Source organism: Nematostella vectensis, chromosome 14, assembly GCF_932526225.1.
Source record: "Nematostella vectensis chromosome 14, jaNemVect1.1, whole genome shotgun sequence".
Lineage (NCBI taxonomy): Eukaryota > Metazoa > Cnidaria > Anthozoa > Actiniaria > Edwardsiidae > Nematostella > Nematostella vectensis.
In genome coordinates this window covers 13,361,596-13,375,122 of record NC_064047.1, presented here as the reverse complement: position 1 = coordinate 13,375,122, position 13,527 = coordinate 13,361,596, and the positions used below count along the sequence as shown (strand labels likewise).

The 13,527-nt window shown below is 40.5% G+C and overlaps 1 protein-coding gene and 1 long non-coding RNA gene across 2 annotated transcripts; both read left to right on the top strand.

The window, feature by feature from the left end:
- The first annotated feature begins 49 nt into the window (after positions 1–49).
- Positions 50–1,137, top strand: LOC125559755. Its single transcript, XR_007306423.1, has 2 exons — positions 50–87; positions 1,021–1,137. It is a non-coding gene; the product is annotated as an uncharacterized LOC125559755 (long non-coding RNA).
- Positions 1,138–9,647: 8,510 nt separating this feature from the next.
- LOC125559740 (protein crumbs homolog 1-like) lies at positions 9,648–12,639 on the top strand. Its single transcript, XM_048721346.1, has 4 exons — positions 9,648–10,008; positions 12,062–12,256; positions 12,352–12,405; positions 12,512–12,639. Exons 1-4 carry the CDS (start codon positions 9,651–9,653, stop codon positions 12,601–12,603), a joined length of 699 nt encoding a protein of 232 aa, XP_048577303.1. The 5' UTR covers positions 9,648–9,650; the 3' UTR covers positions 12,604–12,639.
- The last annotated feature ends 888 nt before the right edge of the window (positions 12,640–13,527 follow it).

Below are 13,527 nucleotides of genomic sequence, written 5' to 3'. Positions count from 1 at the left end.
TAAAGGTAAAACGCAAAGAGCAAATTTACATGGAACAGGCGTAAATGTAGAACGCAAAGAGCCAGTTTACATGGAACAGGCCTAAAGGTAAAACGCAAACAGTTTACATGGAACACGCGTAAAGGTAAAACGCAAACAGTCAGTTTACATGGAACAGGCGTAAAGGTAAAACGCAAACTGTCATTTTTACATGGAACAGGCGTAGAGGTAAAACGCAAACAGTCAGTTTTCATGGAACAGACGTAAAGGTAAAACGCAAACAGTCAGTTTAAATGGAACAGGCGTTAAGGTAAAACACAAACAGTCAGTTTACATGGAACAGGCGTAAAGGTGAAACGCAAAGAGCCAGTTTACATGGAACAAGCGTAAAGGTTCAACATAAACAGCCAGTTTACATGGAACAGGCCTAAAGGTAAAATGCAAACAGCCAGTTTACATGGAGTCGGCGTAAAGGTAAAATGCAAAGAGCAAATTTACATGGAACAGGCGTAAATGTAGAACGCAAAGAGCCAGTTTACATGGAACAGGCCTAAAGGTAAAACGCAAACAGTTTACATGGAACACGCGTAAAGGTAAAACGCAAACAGTCAGTTTACATGGAACAGGCGTAAAGGTAAAACGCAAACAGTCAGTTTTCATGGAACAGGCGTTAAGGTAAAACACAAACAGTCAGTTTACATGGAACAGGCGTAAAGGTAAAACGCAAAGAGCAAATTTACATGGAACAGGCGTAAATGTAGAACGCAAAGAGCCAGTTTACATGGAACCGGCCTAAAGGTAAAACGCAAACAGTTTACATGGAACACGCGTAAAGGTAAAACGCAAACAGTCAGTTTACATGGAACAGGCGTAAAGGTAAAACGCAAACTGTCATTTTTACATGGAACAGGCGTAGAGGTAAAACGCAAACAGTCAGTTTTCATGGAACAGACGTAAAGGTAAAACGCAAACAGTCAGTTTACATGGAACAGGCGTAAAGGTGAAACATAAACAGCCAGTTTACATGGAACAGGCGTAAAGGTGAAACGCAAAGAGCCAGTTTACATGGAACAAGCGTAAAGGTTAAACATAAACAGCCAGTTTACATGGAACAGGCCTAAAGGTAAAATGCAAACAGCCAGTTTACATGGAGTCGGCGTAAAGGTAAAATGCAAAGAGCCAGTTTACATGGAACAGGCGTAAATGTAGAACGCAAAGAGCCAGTTTACATGGAACAGGCCTAAAGGTAAAACGCAAACAGTTTACATGGAACACGCGTAAAGGTAAAACGCAAACAGTCAGTTTACATGGAACAGGCGTAAAGGTAAAACGCAAACAGTCAGTTTTCATGGAACAGGCGTTAAGGTAAAACACAAACAGTCAGTTTACATGGAACAGGCGTAAAGGTAAAACGCAAAGAGCCAGTTTACATGGAACAAGAGTAAAGGTTGAACATAAACAGTCAGTTTACATAAAACAGGCTTAAAGGTAAATCGCAAACAGTCAGTTTTTATGGAACAGGCGTAAAGGAAAAACGCAAAGAGCCAGTTTACATGGAACAGGCGTAATTGTAAAATGCAAACAGTCAGTTTACATGGAACAGGCGTAATGCAGAAACGCAAACAGTCAGTTTACATGGAACAAGCGTAATTGTGAAACGCCGAGAGTCGAACAAGATATCTGAAATATGTTTTAAAGTAAAAATAAAATTCATGAGCCAATTTACATGGAACAGGCGTAATTGTAAAATACAAACAGTCAGTTTACATGGAACAGGCGTAATGCTGAAACGCAAACAGTCAGTTTACATGGAACAAGCGTAATTGTGAAATGCCGAGAGTCGAACAAGATATCTGAAATATGTTTTAAAGTAAAAATAAAATTCATGAGCGAGGAAAAGTAAAACTCTTCGATATTTAGATATCTTTCCGACTTTCGGCTTATAAGTCTCGAGTCTCTGACTTTCGACTCTTGGGAAACGCCAAATTTACATGGAACAGGCGTAAATGTAGAACGCAAAGAGCCAGTTTACATGGAACAGGCGTAAATGTAGAACGCAAAGAGCCAGTTTACATGGAACAGGCCTAAATGTAGAACGCAGAGAGCCAGTTTACATGGAACAGGCGTAAATGTAGAACGCAAAGAGCCAGTTTACATGGAACAGGCCTAAATGTAGAACGCAGAGAGCCAGCTTACATGGAACAGGCGTAAAGGTAAAACGCAAAAAGTCAGTTTACATAGAACAGGCGTAAAGGTAAAACGCAAACAGTCATTTTTACATGGAACAGGCGTAAATGTAGAACGCAAACAGTCAGTTTTCATGGAACAGGCGTAAAGGTTAAACGCAAAGAGCCAGTTTACATGGAACAGGCGTTAAGGTTAAACATAAACAGTCAGTTTACATGAAACAGGCTTAAAGGTAAATCGCAAACAGTCAGTTTTCATGGAACAGGCGTAAAGGAAAAAACACAAAGAGCCAGTTTACATGGAACAGGCGTAATTGTAAAACGCAAACAGTCAGTTTACATGGAACAGGCGTAATGCTGAAACGCAAACAGTCAGTTTACATGGAACAAGCGTAATTGTGAAACGCCGAGAGTCGAACAAGATATCTGAAATATGTTTTAAAGTAAAAATAAAATTCATGAGCGAGGAAAAGTAAAACTCTTCGATATTTTAGATATCTTTCCGACTTTCGGCCTATAAGTCTCGAGTCTCTGATTTCGACTCTTGGGAAACGCCAAATTTACATGGAACAGGCGTAAATGTAGAACGCAAAGAGCCAGTTTACATGGAACAGGCCTAAATGTAGAACGCAAAGAGCCAGTTTACATGGAATAGGCGTAAAGGTAAAACGCAAACAGTCTGTTTACATGGAACAGGTGTAAAGGTAAAACGCAAACAGTCATTTTTACATGGAACAGGCGTAAAGGTAAAACGCAAACAGTCAGTTTTCATGGAACAGGCGTTAAGGTAAAACACAAACAGTCAGTTTACATGGAACAGGCGTAAAGGTAAAACGCAAAGAGCCAGTTTACATGGAACAGGCGTAAAGGTTAAACATAAACAGTCAGTTAACATGAAACAGGCTTAAAGGTAAATCGCAAACAGTCATTTTTCATGGAACAGGCGTTAAGAAAAACGCAAAGAGCCAGTTTACATGGAATAGGCGAAATTGTAAAACGCAAACAGTCAGTTTACATTGAACAGGCGTAATGCTGAAACGCAAACAGTCAGTTTATATGGAACAAGCGTAAAGGTAAAACGCAAACAGTCATTTGTACATGGAACAGGCGTAAAGTTTAAACGCAAACCGTCAGTTTTCATGGAACAGGCGTTAAGGTAAAACACAAACAGTCAGTTTACATGGAACAGGCGTAAAGGTGAAACGCAAAGAGCCAGTTTACATGGAGTCGGCGTAAAAGTAAAATGCAAAGAGCCAGTTTACATGGAACAGGCGTAAAGGTAAAACGCAAAGAGAAAATTTACATGGAACAGGCGTAAATGTAGAACGCAAAGAGCCAGTTTACAAGGAACAGGCCTAAAGGTAAAACGCAAACAGTTTACATGGAACACGCGTGAAGGTAAAACGCAAAAAGTCAGTTTACATGGAACAGGCGTAAAGGTAAAACGCAAACAGTCAGTTTACATGAAACAGGCTTAAAGGTAAATCGCAAACAGTCAGTTTTCATGGAACAGACGTAAAGGAAAAACGCAAAGAGCCAGTTTACATGGAACAGCCGTAATTGTAAAACGCAAACAGTCTGTTTACATGGAACAGGCGTAATGCTGAAACGCAAACAGTCAGTTTACATGGAACAGGCATTAAGGTAAAACACAAACAGTCAGTTTACATGGAACAGGCGTAAAGGTGAAACGCAAAGAGCCAGTTTACATGGAACAAGCGTAAAGGTAAAACATAAACAGCCAGTTTACATGGAACAGGCCTAAAGGTAAAATGCAAACAGCCAGTTTACATGGAGTCGGCGTAAAAGTAAAATGCAAAGAGCCAGTTTACATGGAACAGGCGTAAAGGTAAAACGCAAAGAGCAAATTTACATGGAACAGGCGTAAATGTAGAACGCAAAGAGCCAGTTTACATGGAACAGGCCTAAAGGTAAAACGCAAACAGTTTACATGGAACACGCGTGAAGGTAAAACGCAAACAGTCAGTTTACATGGGACAGGCGTAAAGGTAAAACGCAAACAGTCATTTTCACATGGAACAGGCGTAAAGGTAAAACGCAAACAGTCAGTTTTCATGGGACAGGCGTTAAGGTAAAACACAAACAGTCAGTTTACATGGAACAGGCGTAAAGGTAAAACGCAAAGAGCCAGTTTACATGGAACAAGCGTAAAGGTTGAACATAAACAGTCAGTTTACATGAAACAGGCTTAAAGGTAAATCGCAAACAGTCAGTTTTCATGGAACAGGCGTAAAGGAAAAACGCAAAGAGCCAGTTTACATGGAACAGGCGTAATTGTAAAATGCAAAGAGCCAGTTTACATGGAACAAGCGTAAAGGTTGAACATAAACAGTCAGTTTACATGAAACAGGCTTAAAGGTAAATCGCAAAAAGTCAGTTTACATGGAACAGGCGTAAAGGTAAAACGCAAACAGTCATTTTTACATGGAACAGGCGTAAAGGAAAAACGCAAACAGTCAGTTTTCATGGAACAGGCGTTAAGGTAAAACGCAAAGAGCCAGTTTACATGGAACAAGCGTAAAGGTTGAACAAAAAACAGTCAGTTTACATGAGACAGGCTTAAAGGAAAAACGCAAAGAGCCAGTTTACATGGAACAGGCGTAATTGTAAAATGCAAACAGTCAGTTTACATGGAACAGGCGTAATGCTGAAACGCAAACAGTCAGTTTACATGGAACAAGCGTAATTGTGAAACGCCGAGAGTCGAACAAGATATCTGAAATATGTTTTAAAGTAAAAATAAAATTCATGAGCGAGGAAAACTAAAACTCTTCGATATTTTAGATATCTTTCCGACTTTCGGCCTATAAGTCTCGAGTCTCTGACTTTCGACTCTTGGGAAACGCCAAATTTACATGGAACAGGCGTAAATGTAGAACGCAAAGAGCCAGTTTACAAGGAACAGGCCTAAATGTAGAACGCAAAGAGCCAGTTTACATGGAACAGGCGTAAAGTTAAAACGCAGACAGTCAGTTTTCATGGAACAGGCGTAAAGGTAAAACGCAAACAGTCATTTTTACATGGAACAGGCTTAAAGGTAAAACGCAAACAGTCAGTTTACATGGAACAAGCGTAATTGTGAAACTCCGAGAGTCGAACAAGATATCTGAAATATGTTTTAAAGTAAAAATAAAATTCATGAGCGAGGAAAAGTAAAACTCTTCGATATTTTAGATATCTTTCCGACTTTCGGCTTATAAGTCTCGAGTCTCTGACTTTCGACTCTTGGGAAACGCCAAATTTACATGGAACAGGCGTAAATATAGAACGCAAAGAGCCAGTTTACATGGAACAGGCCTAAATGTAGAACGTAAAGAGCCAGTTTACATAGAACAGGCGTAAAGATAAAACGCAAACAGTCTGTTTACATAGAACAGGCGTAAAGGTAAAACGCAAACAGTCATTTTTACATGGAACAGGCGTAAAGGTAAAACGCAAACAGTCAGTTTTCATGGAACAGGCGTTAAGGTAAAACACAAACAGTCAGTTTACATGGAACAGGCGTTAAGGTAAAACGCAAAGAGCCAGTTTACATGGAACAGGCCTAAAGGTTAAACATAAACAGTCAGTTTACATGAAACAGGCTTAAAGGTAAATCGCAAACAGTCAGTTTTCATGGAACAGGCGTAAAGGAAAAACGCAAAGAGCCAGTTTACATGGAACAGGCGTAATTGTAAAACGCAAACAGTCAGTTTACATGGAACAGGCGTAATGCTGAAACGCAAGCAGTCAGTTTACATGGAACAAGCGTAATTGTAAAACGCCGAGAGTCGAACAAGATATCTGAAATATGTTTTAAAGTAAAAATAAAATTCATGAGCGAGGAAAAGTAAAACTCTTCGATATTTTAGATACCTTTCCGACTTTCGGCCTATAAGTCTCGAGTCTCTGACTTTCGACTCTTGGGAAACGCCAAATTTACATGGAACAGGCGTAAATGTAGAACGCAAAGAGCCAGTTTACATGGAACAGGCCTAAATGTAGAACGCAGTGAGCCAGTTTACATGGAACAGGCGTAAAGGTAAAACGCAAACAGTCAGTTTACATGGAACAGGCGTAAAAGTAAAACGCAAACAGTCATTTTCACATGGAACAGGCGTAAAGGTAAAACGCAAACAGTCAGTTTTCATGGAACAGGCGTTAAGGTAAAACACAAACAGTCAGTTTACATGGAACAGGCGTAAAGGTTAAACGCAAAGAGCCAGTTTACATGGAACAGGCGTTAAGGTTAAACATAAACAGTCAGTTTACATGAAACAGGCTTAAAGGTAAATCGCAAACAGTCAGTTTTCATGGAACAGGCGTAAAGGAAAAAACGCAATGAGCCAGTTTACATGGAACAGGCGTAATTGTGAAACGCAAACAGTCAGTTTACATGGAACAGGCGTAATGCTGAAACGCAAACAGTCAGTTTACATGGAACAAGCGTAATTGTGAAACTCCGAGAGTCGAACAAGATATCTGAAATATGTTTTAAAGTAAAAATAAAATTCATGAGCGAGGAAAAGTAAAACTCTTCGATATTTTAGATATCTTTCCGACTTTCGGCCTATAAGTCTCGAGTCTCTGACTTTCGACTCTTGGGAAACGCCAAATTTACATGGAACAGGCGTAAATATAGAACGCAAAGAGCCAGTTTACATGGAACAGGCCTAAATGTAGAACGCAAAGAGCCAGTTTACATGGAACAGGCGTAAAGGTAAAACGCAAACAGTCGTTTTTACATGGAACAGGCGTAAAGGTAAAACGCAAACAGTCAGTTTTCATGGAACAGGCGTTAAGGTAAAACACAAACAGTCAGTTTACATGGAACAGGCGTCAAGGTAAAACGCAAAGAGCCAGTTTACATGGAACAGGCCTAAAGGTTAAACATAAACAGTCAGTTTACATGAAACAGGCTTAAAGGTAAATCGCAAACAGTCAGTTTTCATGGAACAGGCGTAAAGGAAAAACGCAAAGAGCCAGTTTACATGGAACAGGCGTAATTGTAAAACGCAAACAGTCAGTTTACATGGAACAGGCGTATTGCTGAAACGCAAGCAGTCAGTTTACATGGAACAAGCGTAATTGTGAAACGCCGAGAGTGGAACAAGATATCTGAAATATGTTTTAAAGTAAAAATAAAATTCATGAGCGAGGAAAAGTAAAACTCTTCGATATTTTAGATATCTTTACGACTTTCGGCCTATAAATCTCGAGTCTCTGACTTTCGACTCTTGGGAAACGCCAAATTTACATGGAACAGGCGTAAATGTAGAACGCAAAGAGCCAGTTTACATGGAACAGGCCTAAATGTAGAACGCAGTGAGCCAGTTTACATGGAACAGGCGTAAAGGTAAAACGCAAACAGTCAGTTTACATGGAACAGGCGTAAAAGTAAAACGCAAACAGTCATTTTCACATGGAACAGGCGTAAAGGTAAAACGCAAACAGTCAGTTTTCATGGAACAGGCGTTAAGGTAAAACACAAACAGTCAGTTTACATGGAACAGGCGTAAAGGTTAAACGCAAAGAGCCAGTTTACATGGAACAGGCGTTAAGGTTAAACATAAACAGTCAGTTTACATGAAACAGGCTTAAAGGTAAATCGCAAACAGTCAGTTTTCATGGAACAGGCGTAAAGGAAAAAACGCAAAGAGCCAGTTTACATGGAACAGGCGTAATTGTAAAACGCAAACAGTCAGTTTACATGGAACAGGCGTAATGCTGAAACGCAAGCAGTCAGTTTACATGGAACAAGCGTAATTGTGAAACGCCGAGAGTGGAACAAGATATCTGAAATATGTTTTAAAGTAAAAATAAAATTCATGAGCGAGGAAAAGTAAAACTCTTCGATATTTTAGATATCTTTACGACTTTCGGCCTATAAGTCTCGAGTCTCTGACTTTCGACTCTTGGGAAACGCCAAATTTACATGGAACAGGCGTAAATGTAGAACGCAAAGAGCCAGTTTACATGGAACAGGCCTAAATGTAGAACGCAGTGAGCCAGTTTACATGGAACAGGCGTAAAGGTAAAACTCAAACAGTCAGTTTACATGGAACAGGCGTAAAAGTAAAACGCAAACAGTCATTTTCACATGGAACAGGCGTAAAGGTAAAACGCAAACAGTCAGTTTTCATGGAACAGGCGTTAAGGTAAAACACAAACAGTCAGTTTACATGGAACAGGCGTAAAGGTTAAACGCAAAGAGCCAGTTTACATGGAACAGGCGTTAAGGTTAAACATAAACAGTCAGTTTACATGAAACAGGCTTAAAGGTAAATCGCAAACAGTCAGTTTTCATGGAACAGGCGTAAAGGAAAAAACGCAAAGAGCCAGTTTACATGGAACAGGCGTAATTGTAAAACGCAAACAGTCAGTTTACATGGAACAGGCGTAATGCTGAAACCCAAACAGTCAGTTTACATGGAACAAGCGTAATTGTGAAACTCCGAGAGTCGAACAAGATATCTGAAATATGTTTTAAAGTAAAAATAAAATTCATGAGCGAGGAAAACTAAAACTCTTCGATATTTTAGATATCTTTCCGACTTTCGGCCTATAAGTCTCGAGTCTCTGACTTTCGACTCTTGGGAAACGCCAAATTTACATGGAAAAGGCGTAAATATGGAACGCAAAGAGCCAGTTTACATGGAACAGGCCTAAATGTAGAACGCAGTGAGCCAGTTTACATGGAACAGGCGTAAAGATAAAACGCAAACAGTCTGTTTACATGGAACAGGCGTAAAGGTAAAACGCAAACAGTCATTTTTACATGGAACAGGCGTAAAGGTAAAACGCAAACAGTCAGTTTTCATGGAACAGGCGTTAAGGTAAAACACAAACAGTCAGTTTACATGGAACAGGCGTAAAGGTTAAACGCAAAGAGCCAGTTTACATGGAACAGGCATAAAGGTTAAACATAAACAGTCAGTTTACATGAAACAGGCTTAAAGGTAAATCGCAAACAGTCAGTTTTCATGGAACAGGCGTAAAGGAAAAACGCAAAGAGCCAGTTTACATGGAATAGGCGTAATTGTAAAACGCAAACAGTCAGTTTACATGGAACAGGCGTAATGCTGAAACGCAAACAGTCAGTTTACATGGAACAAGCGTAATGGTAAAAACGATAGAGGAATCTTTCAGCCAGTGATTCATGGTCATCACACACTTTGAAGTAAATAGTTTGAATAATTTAGAATTCAAAATGCTACAAAATGGAAGACGTGATTTTGTGGCGCTATTTACGCACGGCAATACCTTACGGATACATGCATTCGAAGCGAAGAAGTCAAGAACAAAAACGGTGTCCGAAGTTTGAACTTTAGTTTTTACTTTATATTTAGATTTGATAATGAAGACACTGGCTATTTCAATGAAGTGGCAATTTTATATTGACTAAATATTACTTAAATATCTTTTTCAGTTAATTCCCCGCCTGTTTTCACCACACTTTCAGTTCAATTCGCATTAGTTGGAGAGATGTTATCGCTTCAGATTGAAGCTCTGGATCCAGATAACCGTCCCGTTACGTACTCCCTTGCCAACACCGACGCGCAGGGCTACGTGTTCACGCCAGATGGACAACTGAACATCACCATGACAACCTCCGACAGCAAGACGTTCAAATTCGTAGCCACCGATGAGTGCAACGCCAGCGATACAACGACAGTTACCGTAAAGGCGATGGAGTGCCCGTGCCAACACGGGGGAACATGCCATCCCCACCCCTACCACCCACGGGGATCTGGCCAGTACGAGTGCGCCTGCCCTGCGGGATTCAACGGAAGCCGATGTGAAAGTGACATTGATGATTGCCAATCTAGCCTTTGTGTCAACGGTAAGAAGGCGAAAGCCCGTGAAATGATGGCGAGGTGGTATTCTTGTAAATCATTTGTCACCATTACCCCCATTCTTTATGGTACATTTTAGTTACCATGTTTGTGTGTAGCACGTTTGCACGATATTAAAATATCACGTTTGCATGAGCGATCATATTTGATCTAGCATGTACTTATTAATAATAAAAAAAACCTTTAATCGAGTAATGTTAGTTAAGTAGTAAATGTAATGGTTTATGTAGTGAAAACATTCAAAACTCACTTTTATTCAACTCCTCTTTCTCCAGGAAATGAAACCTATTTGGTCACGCTTTTCGAGTCTCGCTAGAATAGTTCCATTCTTGTAACCAGAACCGTTCACCAGATTGGCAAAATAGTTATTGAATAATTAATGAATTTTGAAAGAGCTATTGCCTTTTATCGGGTTTTACCACTGTATGCATTGTTACGCGAACACCGGAACTTAATCGGCGATTGGCAATTGGCGATTCTCAGCCGTCAATCAAATGGAGCCGGTACCTGAAACGGAAAGCCGCCATTACTGATCGAAATGGTTCGAAGTTACCCACTTGCTCTTCGTTGGAGAGTTATTTACTTGCTCGTTCAGGATGGCTTGAATAACACGAAAATCGCAGATGTATTGAAAATTAGCAAAACGTTTGTGAAGAAAATAAAGCGCTTATATTTGCACAGTGGCTCGATCGAGTAGCGCAAACGGCGTGGAAAAACAAGAAAGCTAGCCCGGAGGGGGTGGGTCCTCCCCTATATTTGTTATACGGGTATGTGCCGCCCTTTAGGGTAGGGTGTTTGGGCTCTTGAGGTCTACGATAGGGTATCTTTTTTTCGCTTTTTGCTTGTTTTCTTGTTAGGTCTCTGATAGAGTGGACAATGTTGTCAGTATGACTGACCAATACACACATTGCCGCATTAAGCGAAAAAGACAATTTATTTAAACATTTGATTGACAGTGAATTTCCGCTTTAATCACGACTTATTGGGTATAAGTTTGAGCGGTAGGGTATGTAATTTTAGCCGTAGGTGTTTGGTAGGGTATAAAAACCGAGGATTTTGGGTCTCTGATAGGGTCAGGTTTTGGAGACCTAGGCGGCACTTTCCTACCCAAAAATAAGTGGAGAACCCCCCAAAAACTCAATTCATTCAGCCATCTCTTGAGTCTACAACTCCGGCGCGAAAAGTGTTTTGACAGCTACAAGCCGAAAAAAATCATCAAACTGCGTTCCTCCTTCACTATCAAATACTTAAGGTCTTGGGATCATCCCAAATCTGATTCTCCTCCACCTCAGCGGGCTGAACCTCCGCCACACAACTTCTTCGCAGCAAGTCGCTTCCATTTCTACTAAAGAAGGCCTGACTTCGCCAATCGCCGATCGACTTCAGGTGGTCGCGTAGTAATGCTTACAGTGGTAAGAGGGGTATGTAGGAATTTGATGGACAAAGTTAAGGTGCTAGGGATGAAATTTCAATAACCCGAACACCCAGTAACCCGAACACTCAATAACCCGAACACCCAGTAACCCGAATCCTCAATAACCCGAACACCCAGTAACCCGAACCCTCAATAACTCGAAAACCCAGTAACCCGAACCTCAATAACCCGAACACCCAGTAACCCGAACACCAGGTAACCCGAACACCAAGTAACCCGAACCCGCAATAACCCGAACACACAGTAACCCGAACCCTCAATAACCCGAACACTCAGTAACCCGAACCCTCAATAACCGAACACTCAGTAACCCGAATCCTTAATAACTCGAACATCCATTAACCCGAAAACTCAATAACTCGAACACCCTGTAACCCGAACCCTCAATAACCCGAGCACCCAGTAACCCGAACCCTCAATAACTCGAACACCCAGTAACCCGAATACCCAGAAACCCGAACCCACGGTAACAAGAACACTCTGTTATTCGAACATCTCCTTCATTCGAACAACACCCCGATAACCCAATGTTTCCATATTTCTTTTGGAGGATCCGTTATCGGGGCTCGACAATTGTTGTTGAAATTTTGATCATTCATTCTCAGGAACATGTATCGATGGAATAAACAACTACACTTGCCGATGTCACGTGGGCTATAAAGGCGCCCTATGTGATGAGAAAGAGCGCATTTGTGGCGAAGACACGTGTTACCCAGGAGTTAAGTGCAGAGAAATCCCGGATGGTGTGTTGTGTCGATCGTGTCCTGACGGTCTTATTGGCGACGGGAAGACGTGTATAGGTACCAAGGCTAAGTTGAACGGCGTATATATAGATATCTGATCCATTTTATTAAGTAATTAATATCTATTACTGCTTAATTACTTTTTTGTACAGCCCCTGTAACAACAACTCGACCACAGAGCACACAAGACCGTGACCACACGAATGGTAATGACCGTCCGTTTTCTTGTGCTTCTGTCTGTCTGTCTCGTATATTCGAGGGCGAGTTATCCTTTAACCTCTGCTATAATGTTAGTCCTGATTGATATTTAAGCTCAAGAGAGTACACCATCTGGTCCTACGACACAAACTCCTACCGATACTCTTCCAGGCATGGGTAAGTCTCATTATCATTCATCAATATAGACCAAAATGTCAAAACCAAAAATATCTACCATAAAAGTTTAATAACAAAAAAAGACCCCATATTGTACCGGTACGACTATCATCATCTCGAAATGAAATCCTTTTCTAGACCACTTTTCACACGTTATATTAACATAAATAAGTTTGGACGTAAAACTTTTGTAAAAGTCTCCTTTTCCAATACCGCAAAGTTGCTTTGTGATATTACCACCCTAAAATTGGTTTACCCCAAAATCATCTCTTAAACGAATCCAGGAACCGTTTGGCTTAATGCCCAAATTAGCCGATTCAAGGTAAACAACCTAAAATGACATAAGGTGTTAAAATTTACGGAGAATAACTTGCCTACACTCGAGCAAAGTGCAACAGGTGCAAGCGAAGGATTTTTCTTGCGTTTACGTTCGACTGGTTTTCACGCTCGCGCTCAAGTTCTTACATAAGTTCAGGGTCTGGAAAGCTTCATAAAGCCAACGTTCTCGTCTGTTCCGCCCAGGCATCTGATAGCTAGGTTATAATAACTCATTAATTCCTCAACCCAACATAAACCACTGACACTGTTTTGTGTTTGGCATAAGAGAAGTTTATTATAAAATCACTACAAACTGATAAATGAAAAACTAAACTAATAATAATAAACCTCTCTGCCACCCTTCACACAAAGCCCAGGGTGGGAGGGCGGGAAAATATGAGCTTGATATATAAACGTTGAAAAGAACAAAGAATTATAGAGTGAAGCTGTGAACGTGTGCTAGCAATCAAGACTAGAGATAACTGAAATACAATATGCTGGCTTGAGCAATTAATCCCTTTAAGCTAGGTGCCCAAAGGGGGGTAAATTCCTCAACCCAACATAAACCACTGACACTGTTTTGTGTTTGGCATAAGAGAAGTTTATTATAAAATCACTACAAACTGATAAATGAA